Source organism: Lissotriton helveticus, chromosome 12 (assembly GCF_964261635.1).
Source record: "Lissotriton helveticus chromosome 12, aLisHel1.1, whole genome shotgun sequence".
In the NCBI taxonomy this organism is placed as follows: domain Eukaryota; kingdom Metazoa; phylum Chordata; class Amphibia; order Caudata; family Salamandridae; genus Lissotriton; species Lissotriton helveticus.
Window position 1 is genome coordinate 851,342,089 of NC_136073.1, and position 18,857 is coordinate 851,360,945.

An 18,857-nucleotide genomic window follows, 5' to 3' on the forward strand; every position below is an offset into this window, starting at 1 on the left:
CGAATTCTCACAGTACCCAAGGATTTCCTGGAGTACTATAAAATGGGGGGGGGGGGCTACAAGCAAGCGGGGTCTTCTGTCAGCTCCCCCATCCGGTGCAGAAGGGTCGGGGGCGTTTCACCTTCTAATCTCAACAGCTAATTTAGGTAAAGAAGGCAGCAGCAGCAGTAGTTTTATTAATAGCTTCCTTCCCCTTGGAGGCAAAACAGGTGCAGGCAGAGCGCGCGTGCTCCAGCGGCTGACGTGCAGGGGTGTTGCCGGGGGTGGGGGCGGACGTGCGGTGACATCAGGCGGGGGGCTGGGCCAGGAGCGCGGGGAGTATAAATGTTGGGGTCCGGCGCCCTTTTTTTGAATGAAATAGTAAAGAGCTGCTGAAGGAGCTTCTAAGCTGGAGACGAGGCCAGAACCGAGCGCTGCCATGAAGTACATCATAGGGATCGGAGGGTGAGTGCTGCCGCGGTGTGTGTGTGTGTAGATTTAAATATATATGCATTTACATTGAGTGAGAAAGAAGGGATTATATGTAGGCATGTATTTAAAGAGCAAGTGAAACTCACTATTGTCAGCATCCCGCTCCGATTAGTGTCTTAATCAAAGAACCCCTAGAGCAGTTTTCTTAAAACGTGAATGCTGCGCCCCTCAAGTAAATAAATAAAAGTCATCGGGACCCCTCAGATATTTTACAATTGTCATATTTAGCTGGCAATTTTGAAATGTCTCGACTTTTTAAACACAAGACCTATTAAACAGTGCAGTTAAATTCTGTGACCATTTTGCTCAGCTATTTTGCCCAGCTAGGATATAAATGACAAAAGAATTCATTGATGGCCCAATAGAGCGATTAGTGCTGCTTATTTTACCCCACCACCTAAAAACAAAGCACTGCTACCAGCTTAATGCTTCTTTTGACCACAGCCTGGCGCCCCCCCATCACTTGAGGCCCCCACCCAGTTTGAATACCCCTGCCCTAGAGTATGGGCACTAGTTAGACAAGAGCAACAGCTTCGAGAGGGCGCCACAAACTAAACTTAAGGGATCCAACTGGTCAGTGGTTGGAAACTCTGGGTAACACCTGGCTTCGTGAAGTTTGGAGACTTGGGGCAGTAAAGGGGGGGGGGGGGGGGGTGCTGCTGTTGGTGGTCCGCGGTGGGGGAGGGGGCATTGTATATATTAAAGAGCTCGGGGATCCAAGGACTCGAGTTTCAAGGGAGTCCCAGATGGCGCGAGCTTCGTGGACTTTTGTTGTTTCGTTATTTATCATAAGGGTGTTCATAACATAACCCAACGTTGAGGAAAGTCAGCCCCTCTACCGGCGCTATTGCTGCCTCTCCATCCCTACCCATGAACTTGTCTAAGGCGGTTATCTCGGTGACCTCTTCAAACCTGTCTGACCCCTGACCGACCGTCCCCTCACGTGCCGCCCACCTGTCAGCCCGCGCGCGCGGCCGCCGCTCCCTCCTCCCGGCCGCCGCTCCCTCCTCCCGGCCGTTGCCGCTTTTTTGGCGCGCGCTTCCCTCGTCCGGCTGACGTGCTATTTAAAGGGTGCGAGTGAGCGAGCGCGCGCCAGCCGGGTCACTGTTCCGCTGCGACACCTCGCGCCGTCCTAGCGGCTGTCGCATTCACTGCAGGGGCTCGTGCGCGCGCCGCAGTGACTTGGTTTCCGAGGGGAGCGGGAAATTTAAAAGCGCGGGTTTCCGGTGTTGCTGCCTGCCTCCCCAGCAGCCTTAGATTTCTAGTCCGGAATCTCTAACTGCGCTTATAAATTACAACAATTAAACTGCTATCATTCTGGCTTTACTTATTTTTCGCTGAAATAGTGTATTTATTGTTTTTGACACTACGTGTTCTTCCTGCGCTACCAATAACGCCATTTTAGTTTTTAATACAACAACTCTTTTATTATACAGCTTTGTAATAATGTTCTCATTTTTTTCGTAGTTTTAGGTTATAGTCGTAACCTAGCAAGGAAGTATTGTATTGGTGTCAAATATTACGTATGTGTGTAGTGTAAATCGCTGTTCATTTTTTTTCTCTTGTATTTTGCTTACACTTAAACCTTTTACAAATTAATTTTTAGGAAAGTTCATCGCGAAAGATGGCACGTTTTGCGACCAGCTGTAGTTTTATCACTATCAAACTTTTTTTCATATTCACTAAAATACCAGTACAGCATCAAACATTGAATTAAATGTAGTGCTGTATTTTGAATTTATTCGGTGTTATAGTATCACAAAGTGAGTTTTCTAATATGACGCCCACATTGGAATTCTCCCAAGGTGAAGCCTCGTAGACTGAAAATATATATTCATATTATGACAGTACAATATGATTTTTTTCTCCCCTACTAAACATAAAAAAATATCCCTCTCACAAGGATCTTTGAGGTTACAGAAGTAGCCCCCCCCCTGCATAGCAACAATGCACTCTACACATACTCCTTTAATGTAGTGCTTTACGAAAGATCTATAACAGAATATACGAAGGCACATCTTTGTTCGCAACATTCTGTTTGTATACAATGTGAAGGAGAACTTGTGATGCCTGCATTTGAAATGTAAACTCTAATTTAACCTAAAATGGCATTGCTTCTAACAGTAAGATTTTTTTTGTCAGAGGCACTGAGAAATATTTCTGATTACATTTATTTTATTCCCTTTTCTGCTAGTGTGACCAATGGTGGGAAGACCACTCTGACCAACAGGCTTGTTAAAAACTTGCCAAACTGTTGTGTTGTGCATCAGGATGATTTTTACAAGGTAAGATTGGATACTTGAACTGTTAATTACTGCTCATAAATGTAGTTGTACATCTTTGAAGGTTTGTTCTGTAGTTAAAGTAGAAGTCTAATGTGATAAATGTCATTTCTTCCATAAAATGAGAATGTTATCCTGTAATGAACAATGTATAACGAGCACTGCTGCCAAGTGGGCCTTTCTTGTGACACCTCAGCCTGGCACTTATGCATGTTTTTGAGAAATGAATTACCAAAACAGACATGATGCCATGTAAAGGTGTGCTATTCATTGTGTAGCAGTGGCACTTGGCAGTAATGCATCAGTACAGATTTTCTGTTTTTTGGTGACAGAATGTGCTTCTTTTATGTTTGGTTTTGGGGCAGGGTTTAGGCTTGTTTTACTTATTGACCGAATTACTTCTTTCTTGCCAGTCCTGTATTTACGCCCACCCACCATGGGGCTTCTACAATGCTGGTTCCAGCTTAGTATTGTAATGGATTGAGTGGCCTTACTGTAACTGGAAGGCCCAAGACCTTACATGAAATACACGAAAACGTTTAAACACTTTGTTTAGCGCATAACTGGTCTAAAAAAATGGGGTGGGGGCTGCCTGTCTCAGTTAAGAATCTCCTTGTAGATTAAGGGATCTGACAAGAGGCAGAATTTGGTGATGTTGGTTCTGCATTTTTGTATCATTGGTAGTAAAATGAGATATACATATATTGAGAAATAGTGTTGCCTTTTTCAATACGTTTTACAGCCCTTTTGCATCGTAGTTTCTAGAGACATAGCTTGACTACTTAAAATGAACTTCAGATCTTAATGGAGTTTCAGAATGAATTTAGAGAACCTGTTAGCATGGCCAGTTTCGAGTTGTGCTTGGACAGGCTTGTGTTTACAAAGTTGACAACAATAATTACCTCACCAAGGTTAATTACCCTTTTAAAGTGCTGTGGTGCTAAAGCCATGCACATCCTTCACTTGATAGCAGATGGCTGTCAGCCAGGCTCCCCTTTATAGATATCCTCGTTTGCAGTCACAAGGTGCCTTTTAGGTGTCAATGTGGATGCAAACTCATGGAGCATCTTCTCGTGGTTTACTTTGAACTTTCATCATTTAATAGTTAAACAAAACTTCCTGAGCTATATTTAGATTATTTTAGCTCATGAGAAGGAACAACACTTTTAAGATACATCAAATGTATCTGCAGGGCATCCTCTGGTTTTGGCTCTGGGCAGCTGACATTTTTGTTTGCCAGACTTTATCCCCTTAAGGCCTGTGGTTTTATCACTGAAGTCAGACAGACTGGCCAATAGCCTGCCCTAGACATAGCCCTAGTGGCTCTGTTCCTTTATATTTGTTTTTTTGCTACCTGTAACATTGGCCAACATACTGCTGGTGGCTTGAAAGGCTTGGATGATTACTCAGAATTAAAAGCTGAGCTGGCTGCATTTTTAGATTTTTGGAGTGGGAGATCATCTTGTTGCCCAGAAAAGTATGAATGTTGAGGTGGCATAAAAATCCTAAAATTAGCCCTGGTGAGGCTGCAACTGTTGTAATAAAAAAAAATGAATACATTGTAAGCATTCCTCATCGTCTGTCGTAAAAAATAAATTACTCATTTGACACCGAATTTATTGGCAACTCTAACTATTCTTAGAATACCTGCTCTTCTGGTCATGTTAACGACAACTGTCACTTAACCCTGCCCCAGTAATGTGGTGCGACTATAACATTTCCTGTAAAGTCTGGTGTCTGCTCTTGAACTGACATGCAGCTTTGTATAAAATTTTATACAGCCAGCTTCTTGGGTGGCAAGGCTACCCCATGAGCTCGCGGTATAAATGTGCATTACAAACAGTGGAAATGTGGTGTGGGTTTTGTTAAGTGCACACTTACTGTCGTAGATCACGGTCAGGTAGTGATCAGATCTACAGATGACCCTGCGTTTGCAGCAATGTTTTATTGCTCACTATATTTCAGCCACAAGATCAGATAGAAGTCGGGGAAGACGGCTTTAAACAGTGGGATGGTAAGCTCGGTGCTCCCTGTAGGAAGCAGTAATGTATATCATAAGTACTCTTTTTATTTATATTCTCATTAATGCTATACTAATGTTAACTCTATACTCTGCTATAAATTGATAGTCTTATTTCTGCATTCTTTATCTCTTTACTATTTCTATTCTCTGCTTGCTGGTGTGTCCCCTAGTAATTGTATCCATTCCTCTTTTCCCCTGGCAGCGATAACGTCTATAGACATGGAGGCCATGGTAAACACGGTGAAGGCGTGGATTGAGAATCCCACAAAGTTTGCTCGGTCTCATGGCGTGCCTGTCTCGCCAGATGCTGGTCTGGTGGGGTCTGAAGATGTCCATGTCTTAATTGTTGAAGGCTTCCTGCTCTACAACTACAAGTAACTTGCTGCATTAGTTATTTTGTTAGCTCTCTCCATTTTCCTCCTTTTGTATCAATATTAATTTCTATACTGTTCAAAGATTAGTGGCTCCCAATGACTAGTATTGTGCTACATTTATGACTTCGCTATTTCTCTAACTGCTGCTTTGTACTATTTCAGTGGGGCACGTGTCTTTTTATACTTAACTACTTTTTGGTCATCAAGCAGCAAAAATGACATTGACTATGTAAATTGCTCAGTCTTTGTCAATAGCTTTGTGAACAGCTCTGCATTGGCAGAGTGGAGTTTTTATTGGGTTACACCATGAAATCACTAGGGCTAATGATTTTGTTTGTCCCTAGGCCATTCATTGACCTCTGTACCCGGAAGTATTATCTAGCCGTTCCATATGAGGAGTGCAAGAGGCGAAGGAGGTAAGTGTATCTCAAGGCACCTGCCAGCCACTCGAAGTTCCAATTGGTTGCGGTTGATGCTAAAGCACCTTTTCGCTGGGTTTAGTCCATTACCAAGTAGGCTATGTATGGTATTCCATATCTAATCACTCCCCTAGGAGCTTAACCAACTTGAGGTTCAAAAACAGTAAGGCCGAATTAATACTCGGTTCGCTATTTTAAAGGACTTTTTCTTCATGGTTAAATGTGCCCTGAGGGATTGTCTGCGTAGCATTTAGCAAAGTATTTTAGAGCCAAAAGCTTGATTGAATTTTCATTCCACTAATTTAATTTCCCAACAGTACAAGGAGCTACGAAGTACCTGACCCACCTGGGCTGTTCGACGGCCATGTTTGGCCCATGTATCTGAAGCACAGACGAGAAATGGAAGAGAGTGGAGTGGATGTTGGTAAGTTTGGTCAAAGGGCACTTTTGCACCTAAGAGCAAACCTTGTTCTGGTTCTCCCTCCTCACAATCTGGCCGCATCCTAACAGATGTCCACTGACGCACCTAACCTCCACAGACGAATTAAGATACATTTTAGACTGTGATTCACGTTGGGAAAACGGTAGAAAGAATGGTAGAACGTGGCTTTGTCGGTGCGGACAGGATGGCATGAGGCATTTTTCCTCCTGACTATAATTGAACCATGTTATGGGATTAAATTTGACTTGTCTGTTAGTACTCAACAACCATGTTATGTTAGTTGCATTTGTAGAGCGCACAGTTACCCTTGGGTGTCCAGGCGCTAGCACTGGTTGCTGGGGGAAAAGAATGTATGCTACTGTGCAAAGAGCCAGGTCTTTAACCCTTTCCTAAAGGAGAGGAGATCCGGGGCACTCCTGAGGTGGAGGGGAAGCTCGTTCCAAGCTCTGGAGGCACAGTTAATGAAACTCCTACCTCCCCAGTTGACTCTTGTAGATGGGGGGACTTGAACGTATTTGGATCCTGAGGAGCGTAGCGTTCTCCCCGGGACATACCAGAGGAATTTACACCTAAGGAAGTCGGGTCCTGCTCCATTGAAGGCTTTAAACACAATACAGAGTGCCTTGAAGCGAACTCTTTGTTTAACCGGGAGCCAGCCATGTTGTGAAAAGTTTGAGTTTATGGAAATTGTGTGCATTGACCGTAGTTGAATTCTGCCACTGACGTCAGAACCCTACTGACACTTGGTTGTCCTGTTTGGGGCGGGGGGGGGGGGTGGTGTGTGTAATACCTGGCCATGACCTCCCACCCAAAGACTTGTTCAGATGCAAACTTTACATTAATAGGGTCTCTGACCGCTTTAACAAAGGACTTGAACAACTGTGCTTTGATTATCTCTTTGGAGTGGACTTGAGATTAATAACTGGCTATACTGCAGCTTCTAGAAGTCCTATATTGCAAAAAAAAACACTTCCTGGTCGGACATCTTTAGTGTATCACTGGTGGAATTGTGTTTACTGCATTCACATAGTGGCCTGTGTACTAACCTGAGGTGTATCTTTTGCACTTTATTTCAGCTTGGGTTGATGGTTTGAAGACCAGGGAAGATCTGTATAATCAAGTGTACGAAGAAATCCAAAACCAACTCTTAAACGGCCAGAACCAGCTGTTAAATGGCTCCTAGGGTAAATATGCAACTTTAGAGTCTACTGGGAAGGGCTGCATGTTGATGCTCTGGGAAGGTCTCAGAAATTACTAACTTGTGTTTCTCTCGTTACAGGGTTTGGACTACTTGATTGTACAGAAGCTGTAAATAGATGCGCCGTCATGTGGTTAATATCTAATTTTAAGACTGTATATATTTGTACTATGGGCCGCATTTTAATGTGAATCTGCAGTGAAGAGGGCACATGGTGCACTGTTATAATAATATTTATTTATAACTGCACATTTCGTCGTGTGCTTTGAAGGATGCACACCTGAATAAATCATCGTCTTTTGGGTGGGTGGGGGAAGGAAATGTTTTTTATACTAAAGCTAATAAACACAATGGCCTTTCTTATTTTCTTTCTCATTTAAAAAAAAAAGGGGTCTTTCATGAGCTGCTTGCTTGTGTTACTGTTCCGTTGCAGGTTTCTCTTTTCATTATAACAGTGGGCTAAACCCAGGGTGCCAACATGACATGGTGTTGTGTTAAGCTAAAGGCTTGTCTGTTGGGATGTGTGAAAATGCAGGATATGCAAGAGTGATGACAGAGCAACAGACCAGAACATCGGACGTCAAATGCCGAGCTTCTTAACCCCTTCCATGCTCATGACGAGCTCAGCTCGACATGAACAATGGGAATCAATGAGTGCCAGCGCTGAGGGGGAAATGCTGTAGCATTGATGGTGTTAAATGTCTCCCCTTTTGAATGTTATGAGCAGGAGTAAAGAAAGGCATACGTGTTGACAGCGCCCCTGCAAACTGTCTTTCCCTGGCTTGATGCGTAATATCTGCAAATGCAGAATATACAAACCTGGATGGGTAGCTGAGCCCTACACTGATATCTGATTAGTGCAAACTGCCACTGATGGGTATCTTGTGAGACAACACACCTCCAGGGGTCCACCATGCACCTTTAACAATGACACTAAATATCATATTACACTATAGATCATTCCTGCCATGGTGTTGCATTTATGAACAAATGTCGTTTAGCTTGATCTTGGGCACTAGGATTTAAGTCTGCACAGTGAGCATACCCGCTATGGCAATTACTTCCTCTCATTATTTGCAGGTGTGATAGTACGCACTGCTCGTGAATCTGCTCCCTGCTTTTTTTCCTGCCATCTCGTAGTATTTGTAGGTGCAAACCTCCAGGTACCTGATCAAAGCAGGACACAGATTATGCACTGAAACTAGCTCAAGTTTCCCTATTTATTATACGTAGGGTATGTTGTAGTTGATGGAAGACATCTTAACATGTTTATAGTAAGGTAACTTTCATATCATCACAGTAACAAGACACAACTTCGTGCAGAAGGGTCATAACTACTGCTCACCGCTGAAGCGCTGCTGGCCAATGTGGCATTCAGATTGCTTTTCATTTATTCGGTAGCTCGTCAAGAAAGGAAGACTTAAAGTCAGGGGATAGCAACAATGCTACTTTAACTACATAAAAGAAGCTTCACAAGAAGGTCAAGTCAAAATACCCCTTTTCAAGTGGTGAGAGCAGGTAAAGACTTAGGCCCAGATGTAGGTAATAGCAATTTACCGAATGGTAAATACCGAATTTTACAGATTTGGTATTTACAATTCGGTAATTGCTATGTAGGTAAATAATTCGGTAATTACCGAATCTGTATCTGCCATTGATTCCTATGGGCCTTGAAGCCCATAGGATTCAATAGCAAATACCGATTCGGTAATTAACGAATCTGTAAAATTACCGATTTTACAAGGGGGACAGGGTGTCACTTTGACACCCTGTTGCACCCCTGTTTCGGGATTGTGTGCCATGTGACACATACATGCCACATGGCACAGGTGTACATGCACAGATGTGCATGTACACTGGAATTCGTTATATACCATGGAATAGTATTCCATGGTAAATAATGATTTGGTAAGGGCCTGTGGCACTGATTACAGTGCCACCTACATATTGATTTACAGAATCTGTAAATTGACAGATTCGGTATTTTGCCGATTCTGTAAATTTACCGAATCGGTGAATATACCGATTCTGTAAATAACATGCCCCCTACATGTCAATTCCCAAATACCGGTCGGTAACGGCCGAAATCGGCCATTACCGACCGGTAATTGGCAAGTTACATCTGGCCCTTAGTGGCTGGTGGCATTGAAGACCCTGGTTGGCCGCCCTGTAGTTTTCAGCACTTTAAAAAATACCACATAGCTGTTCTTGGTAAACAGATCAGGTAGGCCACTGGAAAGTACAACAAATAGATGCTTCCTTCAGTGTATAGGTATTTTAGGGGTGCTCCAGCCGCAGTTTGATCCACTCCTCATTTATAAACTGGTGCTCCGTGAGACCCTCAACTTGGACATAGGCAGCGAACCGACAGCATGTAATTTTAATGCCACAACTAGGTCAGTTTTTATCTGAACGTGCACTGCATCACAACAGACCAGCATATGTCGTGCTAACATTCTTAGCTGCTTTATGTAACTTACCAATGGTGAATGCTACCCATTGCAGGTTGAAGTGAGTTTCCTAAATCAACAAGACCATGTTGTGGTTATGCACATTTTGCATAGTGCAGTCTTGAAATACTTTTTGAATTGGGGCGTCCATTACGATTCCGTGGTTCTCTGACTAGGCTATGTACTCACAACTGCACAGTGGTTTGGCAGATAGGCTCAGTTTCTGGATTGAGTGTCACATCTATCTGGCCATTCCTTGACTGGCACTACACACAGTAAAACTTGTCCTTGGGATGCAGAATTTTGTACTGGCCTACATGTCAGCTCAGATTAAATAAAGGAACATAACATTGTATCAAATCAAGAAATTGCCCAACTTGATCTGCTATATTATTTATATAACTGCAAAAGAAGGTTTAATTGAATATTGAACCATTTCAGTTTTTAGTGGTATGTCTATCTGAGCATTTTTGTGCTTTCTTTGTGCTCCCACGTGGATTAATAACTAATGTAGCAGGAAGGCATTATCGTGAAAATGGAAATGTCGAGAAACTTGCAAATAAAGAATATTTCTTTAAATGTTTTTAACTTCACATGAGCTGCAAAGGAAATGGAATGTTACAAAACTGCACGTGAATTGAGACATCCTAAACCCTCCAATTCGAAAGATACTTGTTTCTATTTGATTTAAAACCAGCTCTAAACATTCATGATCTTTATTTTGACATAAAACTGGTCTTGAGAACCCCCTGATTCACAATCCATAAAAAAAAAAGAATCCTGCATCTTCGTTGTATTAATTACACATTTGTTCATGCGGATGGAGCACCAGGCATATTTTGGATTAGGCACTCTAGGTAAGCAACCAACAGAGTGAGAACCATGAACCAGGTAAGATCTAGAGATGGCGGGCCTGCCCTAGACGTCAGGTTTCTTGGACGTCGGCCTTGAAGCCTCTGGACTCGTACATTCTCGACTACCTCCGACAGGCAATAGCCCACCCCAATGAGTGAATGTTAGCCCCCGGTCAGCATCTGTGTTATGTCCATGCCTCTGAAGAGGAAGGTCATCAGTTTTTTCCTGAAGGAAAGGAGGGCTTTTTCAGACCAGAGGTGTCCAGGCAGCTGGTTCCACAGCTGTGGGATCAAGAACGAGAAACCTCAGCACCCTTTAGTCGTATTGTTAAACTATGGGCAGGCATCGGATGACCGAAGGGTGCGAATCTCCATAGGCGCTCCTTGATGGCCTGCCCATGAAGGGCCTTGTGGGCAATGCAGAGGCCCTTGAATCTGGCTTGCTGTTTGACGGTGTAAGGATTGCAGGCTGGTTCCACAGGAGCGTCAGGAATCCGAAGAGTAATCCGCAGCCTTCCCCTACGGTCTTCCGACTCTATCAAGCACTAGAGTACGAGAGACACGCCAGGGGAAAACAGGGAAACAAAACAAGGAAAGATGGGGGAAGACAACGATGATTGATGGTACTCTCCAGTAGTGTATACGATGGTGTCTCTACGTAAGGAACCGGAACAAACAGGTAGGCTGTAATAACAAGAGGAAGTCAACAATTCTAGCTCTAATCCAATAACTAGAATATACCAATGTACAAATACAACCATATCACATACCCCAGGTTTTTTGTATGTAGCAGAGGTAACATGTGAAGGTGAAGACAATGGCACAACGTCTGGAGCTATAACAGGGATGACACAATAGGCTGTTGAGCACCTGCATGTGAGATGGTAGTAGGTACAATAATGGCCCATATAACTCCCTTCTTACATCAACTATAATGGACCAGCCTTCGAAGACACTTTCACTACTGTGCGGCATATAATGACCTTTCCGCCCAACACTTCTGGAGATATCTTTACACAGTGTATCACCATCTAGAAGAACCAAAGCAGGACATATAAGTCATACATATGTATATATAGTACTAGTAAAAGATTGGTAGCGCATGTGCGCTCTTACCGCGATTCTTAGTAGTGTGGAATATGCACCCACCCTGATCCACGCAAGAGTGCCACCAAATATCAAGGAAAAAAGGTTCCAGTGTTCTCTCAGTGAATCTGGCTGATGTTCTGGAAAATGGGGAATAATAGGGACTAGGTGGATGTTGGATGGGAACAGGTAAATAGTGAGGGAGCAACTAACTAACTAGCTAAGAAACAAAAAAATAACAACTGGGGAATTTACTGACACCGGACAGCGGAGCTAAGCCCGGCCGCCTGGTGCAGTAACCAAGTAGTTGATAACCAATAGGGAAAACAATCCCCACCGGATGGCGGAGCAAAGCCCGGCCGCCGGGTGGAGAATGCAGCCTGAGGATAATAGAGAAAAGCCCTCTGAAATGGAACCCACCGGACGGCGGAGCCAGGCCCGGCCGCCGGGTGGAGAACACAAACCAGTGGATGACGAGGAAGTAAACTCCGGCGCTGAATACAGGCTCTCTAACAACACCGGAGAATGCAGTGCCCGGCCGGATGGCGGAGCTAAGCCCGGCCGCCGGGCGAGGCACACGGAAAGGGGAAGAAGGGGATAGGCGTTCTCAAGGTACGCCGAAGGCAGTAGAACACTGCCAACCAAATGCTGCGTAGGCGTCTCCCGAGTTAGGAGAAGGCAGGGGACGCATACGCTAAACCAGGAACGGAACAGGGAAGCGAAACAGGAACTGCTAGGTCAGGCAACAAGGAATAGACGGAACCGGAAACAAGGGAAGCTTGACGCAAGAACGTGAAGCGTCGTTCCCTGTTTCCTGGTTCCTTAAATGTCATGGGTCTTAAAGGGACAGTGTAGGGGAGTCCCGAGACATGACAGTACACTCCCCCCACGATGCTCCCCACCTGGTTTGGGCTTGTCAGGGTATCTTCGATGGAATTCTCTCAATAATCGGGGAGCATGAACATTGTCCGCAGGTTCCCAAGTGCGTTCCTCGATACCATACCCTTTCCAATGGACCAGGTATTGCAACGTGTTTCTAACTCTTCGGGAATCCATGATGGCCCCAACCTCATACTCCTCTGAATCCTGCAGAATAACAGGAGCAGGTCTCACCGGAACTTTAGTCCCCGGTTCAACCGGTTTGAGTAGCGACACATGGAAGACCGGATGGATCTTAAAGGAGGGAGGCAGGACGATCTTGATGGCGACAGGATTGATCACCTTCTCCACCTTGTAAGGTCCTATGTATTTGGGGCTAAACTTGCGTGGACCCCCCAAAGTGATGTACTTAGTGGAGAGCCAGACCTCATCTCCTGGTGTATAAATGGGTTCCAGTCTCCTGTGTAGATTTGCCCCTTCGGTGTATCGCACCTTTGCCATTTCTAGATTCTCTAGAGCTCTCTTCTGCACTTCGTGTAGGTGTTCTACTCTGTCTGAGGCGGCTGGGGTTGGACAACCGATAGGGACACCGGAGGGCAATAACCTGGGGTGATAGCCATAAGAACAATAGAAAGGAGAGGTCTTGGTGGAGGAGTGTGAGCTTTGGTTGTAAGAAATTTCAGCTAACCAGACTAACTCATCCCATTCATCCAAGGTCTGTAACACCTGATTCCGGATGTACTGCTCGAAACACTGGTTAACCCTTTCTGTTTGCCCGTCAGACTGTGGATGGTGACTGGAAGACAGACGGACATCAATATGGAGAAGGGAACATAAACTTCTCCAGAATCGAGACACAAATTGCGCCCCTCTATCGGACACTAGAGCAGAAGGGAAACCATGTAGTCGGACTATGTGCTGCATGAAAATAGATGCCAACTCTACAGCGGTGGGCAAGCCCTTTAAGGGCACAAAATGAGCCATTTTAGTGAATAAGTCTACTACCACTAGCAGTGTATTGTTCTTCAGTTTTGTGAGTGGTAGTTCAACTATAAAATCAAGTGACACAGTATGCCATGGACCTGCAGGTGAAGGTAAAGGCATAAGAAGGCCCACTGGATTGAGACGTGACACCTTGGTTTGAGCACACACACAACAAGTCTTCACGTAGTGTTCGATGTCTTTCAACATATTAGGCCACCAGAAACGGTCACGCACAGCCTCTATTGTTCTCTTGACGCCGGGATGGCCTGCTACTGGATGGGAATGATACCAACTTAGGACCTGTTCCTGTAGTTCTCTCGATGGCAACACCACTCCCCCTTGTACCTGTACCAGTCCTCTTCGTAGCGACATTTCCTGTGGCCCTACCACCTGCATCATGTCGGCTGCAACTTGACTAGTTCTGACCAAGGTTAGGAAGTCATCCTCGTTCTGTACAAGTCCTATGATGTTAGCTCTGGGGATGATGTTGACTTGCTCAATGGGGTCTAAGGGGATATCAAAACCCAACCGGGACAAAGCATCCGCCTTACCGTTCTTTCTCCCTGGTCTGTATTGAACGGTGAAGTCGAATTCGCTGAAATATTGGGACCAGCGTAACTGTCTCATGGATAGGGCCTTAGCTGATTTGAGGTACTGGAGGTTTCTGTGATCTGTATATACAACAGCAGGATATCTAGCCCCCAAGAGGTACTGCCTCCACTCCTCAAACGCCTTCTTAATGGCTAATAGTTCTTTATCCCCTACAGCATAATTGTACTCCGCAGGAGTGAACTTATGCGAGAAGAAAGCGACCGGATGGCACTCTCCAGTCACCGCATCCGCTTGGGACAGCACCCCACCCACGGCCACTTGGGAGGCATCTACTTCCACCACAAAAGGCAATGCAGGGTCCGGATAACGCAGGACAGGAGCACTAGTGAACGCCTTCTTCAGAAGTTGAAAAGAACTATCCACTTCACCAGACCACACAAAGGGGACGCCTTTACGCAATAGCGAAGTGACCGGCGATATCAAGGTGGAGAAATCCCGAATAAACCGTCGATAAAAGTTTGCTAGGCCCAGAAAGCTTTGAATTTCCTTCACCGAACGAGGAGCCGGCCAAGCCAACACAGCCTCTACCTTGGAAGTATCCATACTAAGACCCCTAGGGGATACGACATATCCCAAAAATGGTACTTCTTTGGTGTGAAAGGTACACTTTTCCAGCTTGCAATACAAACGGTTGTCAAGCAGACGTTCCAATACATTACGAACATGTTGTTTGTGTTCAGTCAGGGTATCGGAAAAAATCAATAAATCATCTATGTAAGCAATCACATAGATCTCAAGCATGTCTTTCAATACCTCGTTGATAAAGAATTGAAACGCCGCAGGGGCATTACATAGCCCGAAGGGCATCACAAGATATTCAAAAAGTCCATACTTGGTGCAAAAGGCAGTTTTCCATTCGTCACCCTCCTTGACACGCACAAGATGGTAGGCCCCACGCAAGTCTAGCTTGGTGAAAAACTGGGCACTGCGTATTCTGTCAAGGAGGGAGGCGATGAGAGGCAGGGGGTAACGATTCTTGATGGTAACATCGTTCAACTTTCGATAATCAATACAGCATCGCAAACCCCCTTCTCGTTTTGGTATGAAAAATAAAGAAGAAGAAGCCGGGGACCGAGATTGTCTAATAAACCCTTTCTGAAGCATGGTATCCAGATAGTCCCGTAAATAAACGTTCTCCTTTTCGGTAAGGGCATAGACTCTACTGCAAGGGATTCTAGCTCCTGCCTCCAACTCTATACGGCAGTCATACACTCTGTGTGGGGGAAGCACCTCTGCTTCCTTGGCATCAAAGACTGCCTGTAGATCTTGGTAGCAGGGTGGTAAGTACGTACTGGACTCTTGGCTGTTGGGGGTCATACTTAAGCCTTCTACAGCTGCCCCCACTATGGATGATGGCACGACAGAAGGAAAGGTAACCTTAGATGTTTCCCAATCGATAACCGGATTCTGAGCCCTCAACCATGGGATACCCAGCAATACAGGAAATTGTGGTGAACAAATTAAATCAAACACCACTTCCTCCTGATGGTCGGAATCTATAGTCATGCGAAGAGGACTGGTACATTGAGTTACGGGGCCAGAAATAAGAGAACTGCCGTCGATAGTCGTAACGGTACTGGGAGTCTCCTTTGTCATACAGGCTATCAGGTTTTCTCTTGCCCACTCTTGATCCATATAATTTCCAGACGCCCCGGAATCAATCATAACTAATACATGTAAACCCAGCGCCCCCTGAGTCATATGTACTGAAATATATAAATGGTTCGTGGGAGTGGCGTTAACATCAGAAGAAGAGACCGTAAGACCAGATCTACCTGGGTTCCTTGTCTCACAAGAACCCAGGCTTGCTAGTTTCCCTGTAATTTAGTTTGTGGGGACTTGGGTTTCACAGGGCACTCCCGCAAAAAATGACCAGCTTTACCACAATAAAGACACAATCTAAGTGCTCTTCTCCTCTGTCTCTCTTCTGTAGTCAAAGGACCTCTTACAACACCTATCTGCATAGGTTCACTGTCATCACTAGATTTCTCAGGAGTGGTCTTCTTCTCCTTTGTGCCTGTGTAACGGTAATCGTATTTCCCTCTCTCTTTCCTTCGTTCTTTGCAGCGATGATCTATCTTAACAACTAAATCGATCAAAGCAGGACAGGAGGTGGGAAGGTCTACTATCTGAGAGAGAGCGTCTTTCAAATCTTCACGTAAACCCCTATAAAACACAGTACACTGTTTGGATTCAGGCCAGTCAGATTCAACCACTAAACTGCGAAATTTGGTTATATAAGCTACCAAGTCTTGGGTGCCCTGTTTAAGGTCCAACAATTCAGTATCAGCTGAATGAGTATATGTATGCCTATCGAACAATTTGCGAAATTCTCGCCTGAAGGCCGAGTAGCTGTGTAATAAAGGATCATCCCGGTCTACCAACGGAATTGCCCAGTCGGCCGCTGACCCACTAAGATATGAAATCACAAATGCTACCTTGGCCTGATCTGAGGGAAAACATGCTGCTTTACAAGAAAAGTGCAACTGACACTGACTAAGGAAAGCAGCGCATCGTGCTGCATCTCCTGCAAATCTCTCAGGGGGTGCCAGCGGAATTACAGAGGGAGTAGTTACTTGTACCACTGGTGTACCCCCACCTGAAGCCCCCGAGGGCTGCTGTCTCTGGAGGGCATCCATCCTGGCCATTAGAGTTTGCGTCTCTACCTGGAGATTACCTAACATTCCAGCTAAGTCTGCCAGGGTCACTGCTTCGAGATCCATGACGCTCGGGCAGAACGTACCACTTGGGCTTCACGTTCTGTAAGGATTGCAGGCTGGTTCCACAGGAGCGTCAGGAATCCGAAGAGTAATCCGCAGCCTTCCCCTACGGTCTTCCGACTCTATCAAGCACTAGAGTACGAGAGACACGCCAGGGGAAAACAGGGAAACAAAACAAGGAAAGATGGGGGAAGACAACGATGATTGATGGTACTCTCCAGTAGTGTATACGATGGTGTCTCTACGTAAGGAACCGGAACAAACAGGTAGGCTGTAATAACAAGAGGAAGTCAACAATTCTAGCTCTAATCCAATAACTAGAATATACCAATGTACAAATACAACCATATCACATACCCCAGGTTTTTTGTATGTAGCAGAGGTAACATGTGAAGGTGAAGACAATGGCACAACGTCTGGAGCTATAACAGGGATGACACAATAGGCTGTTGAGCACCTGCATGTGAGATGGTAGTAGGTACAATAATGGCCCATATAACTCCCTTCTTACATCAACTATAATGGACCAGCCTTCGAAGACACTTTCACTACTGTGCGGCATATAATGACCTTTCCGCCCAACACTTCTGGAGATATCTTTACACAGTGTATCACCATCTAGAAGAACCAAAGCAGGACATATAAGTCATACATATGTATATATAGTACTAGTAAAAGATTGGTAGCGCATGTGCGCTCTTACCGCGATTCTTAGTAGTGTGGAATATGCACCCACCCTGATCCACGCAAGAGTGCCACCAAATATCAAGGAAAAAAGGTTCCAGTGTTCTCTCAGTGAATCTGGCTGATGTTCTGGAAAATGGGGAATAATAGGGACTAGGTGGATGTTGGATGGGAACAGGTAAATAGTGAGGGAGCAACTAACTAACTAGCTAAGAAACAAAAAAATAACAACTGGGGAATTTACTGACACCGGACAGCGGAGCTAAGCCCGGCCGCCGGGTGCAGTAACCAAGTAGTTGATAACCAATAGGGAAAACAATCCCCACCGGATGGCGGAGCAAAGCCCGGCCGCCGGGTGGAGAATGCAGCCTGAGGATAATAGAGAAAAGCCCTCTGAAATGGAACCCACCGGACGGCGGAGCCAGGCCCGGCCGCCGGGTGGAGAACACAAACCAGTGGATGACGAGGAAGTAAACTCCGGCGCTGAATACAGGCTCTCTAACAACACCGGAGAATGCAGTGCCCGGCCGGATGGCGGAGCTAAGCCCGGCCGCCGGGCGAGGCACACGGAAAGGGGAAGAAGGGGATAGGCGTTCTCAAGGTACGCCGAAGGCAGTAGAACACTGCCAACCAAATGCTGCGTAGGCGTCTCCCGAGTTAGGAGAAGGCAGGGGACGCATACGCTAAACCAGGAACGGAACAGGGAAGCGAAACAGGAACTGCTAGGTCAGGCAACAAGGAATAGACGGAACCGGAAACAAGGGAAGCTTGACGCAAGAACGTGAAGCGTCGTTCCCTGTTTCCTGGTTCCTTAAATGTCATGGGTCTTAAAGGGACAGTGTAGGGGAGTCCCGAGACATGACAGACGGGGAGCCAATGTAGCTATTGCTGCAAAAGTGTGGCCTGTGCCCGTCTGGGAAGCTTGAAGATCAGCCTCGCTGTATCATTCATTAATTCTTGCAGTTTGCCTAGCTTCTTTTCCAGTAATCCAATATATAGTGCATTGCCATAGCCTAGGTGGGACATGATCAGTGTGGTCACCACTGTCCGCATGATGGAAAATGAGAGGAGGGGATATAATTTCCTTAGCTGCCTCAGCAAGCCCACGCAGGTCCCAATCACAGAGGCCACTTGGTTAGACAGTGTGAGTATTTTAATAACAACGCTTTTTACAATTGGGGTTAGAGTCTGTGTGTCTCCCAGCTCCTGTGGCCAGATCCACGGGTTGCTTCTTGTGATGGCTAGGACCTCCGTTTTGTCTGGGTTGACTTTAGATGAGTTGGCCTTCATCCAATTGACCAAGTATCTAAGGATATCTTGCAGGCATGCGTGGGCTTGTGGAGTGTTGTCAATTTGCAGGATTAGTTTTGTATCATCAG

At 45.3% G+C, this 18,857-nt stretch overlaps 1 protein-coding gene across 1 annotated transcript; it reads left to right on the plus strand.

The window, feature by feature from the left end:
* Nucleotides 1-306: 306 nt before the first annotated feature.
* Nucleotides 307-7,572, plus strand: NMRK2 (nicotinamide riboside kinase 2). The gene is made up of 8 exons (XM_078670925.1): nucleotides 307-444; nucleotides 2,666-2,756; nucleotides 4,719-4,767; nucleotides 4,979-5,150; nucleotides 5,495-5,566; nucleotides 5,887-5,993; nucleotides 7,088-7,195; nucleotides 7,291-7,572. The coding sequence occupies exons 1-7, from the start codon at nucleotides 419-421 to the stop codon at nucleotides 7,192-7,194; spliced, it is 624 nt and encodes a 207-aa protein (XP_078527051.1). The 5' UTR covers nucleotides 307-418; the 3' UTR covers nucleotide 7,195; nucleotides 7,291-7,572.
* The last annotated feature ends 11,285 nt before the right edge of the window (nucleotides 7,573-18,857 follow it).

What these genes read in the sequence shown, in the direction of transcription:
- NMRK2 (XM_078670925.1), top strand. Translation starts at nt 419, where the DNA reads ATGAAGTACATCATAGGGATCGGAGG. An exon ending in TACATCATAGGGATCGGAGG is followed by an intron (nt 445 to 2,665) that starts GTGAGTGCTGCC and finishes CTTTTCTGCTAG; the next exon opens with TGTGACCAATGGTGGGAAGA. An exon ending in ATCAGGATGATTTTTACAAG is followed by an intron (nt 2,757 to 4,718) that starts GTAAGATTGGAT and finishes ACTATATTTCAG; the next exon opens with CCACAAGATCAGATAGAAGT.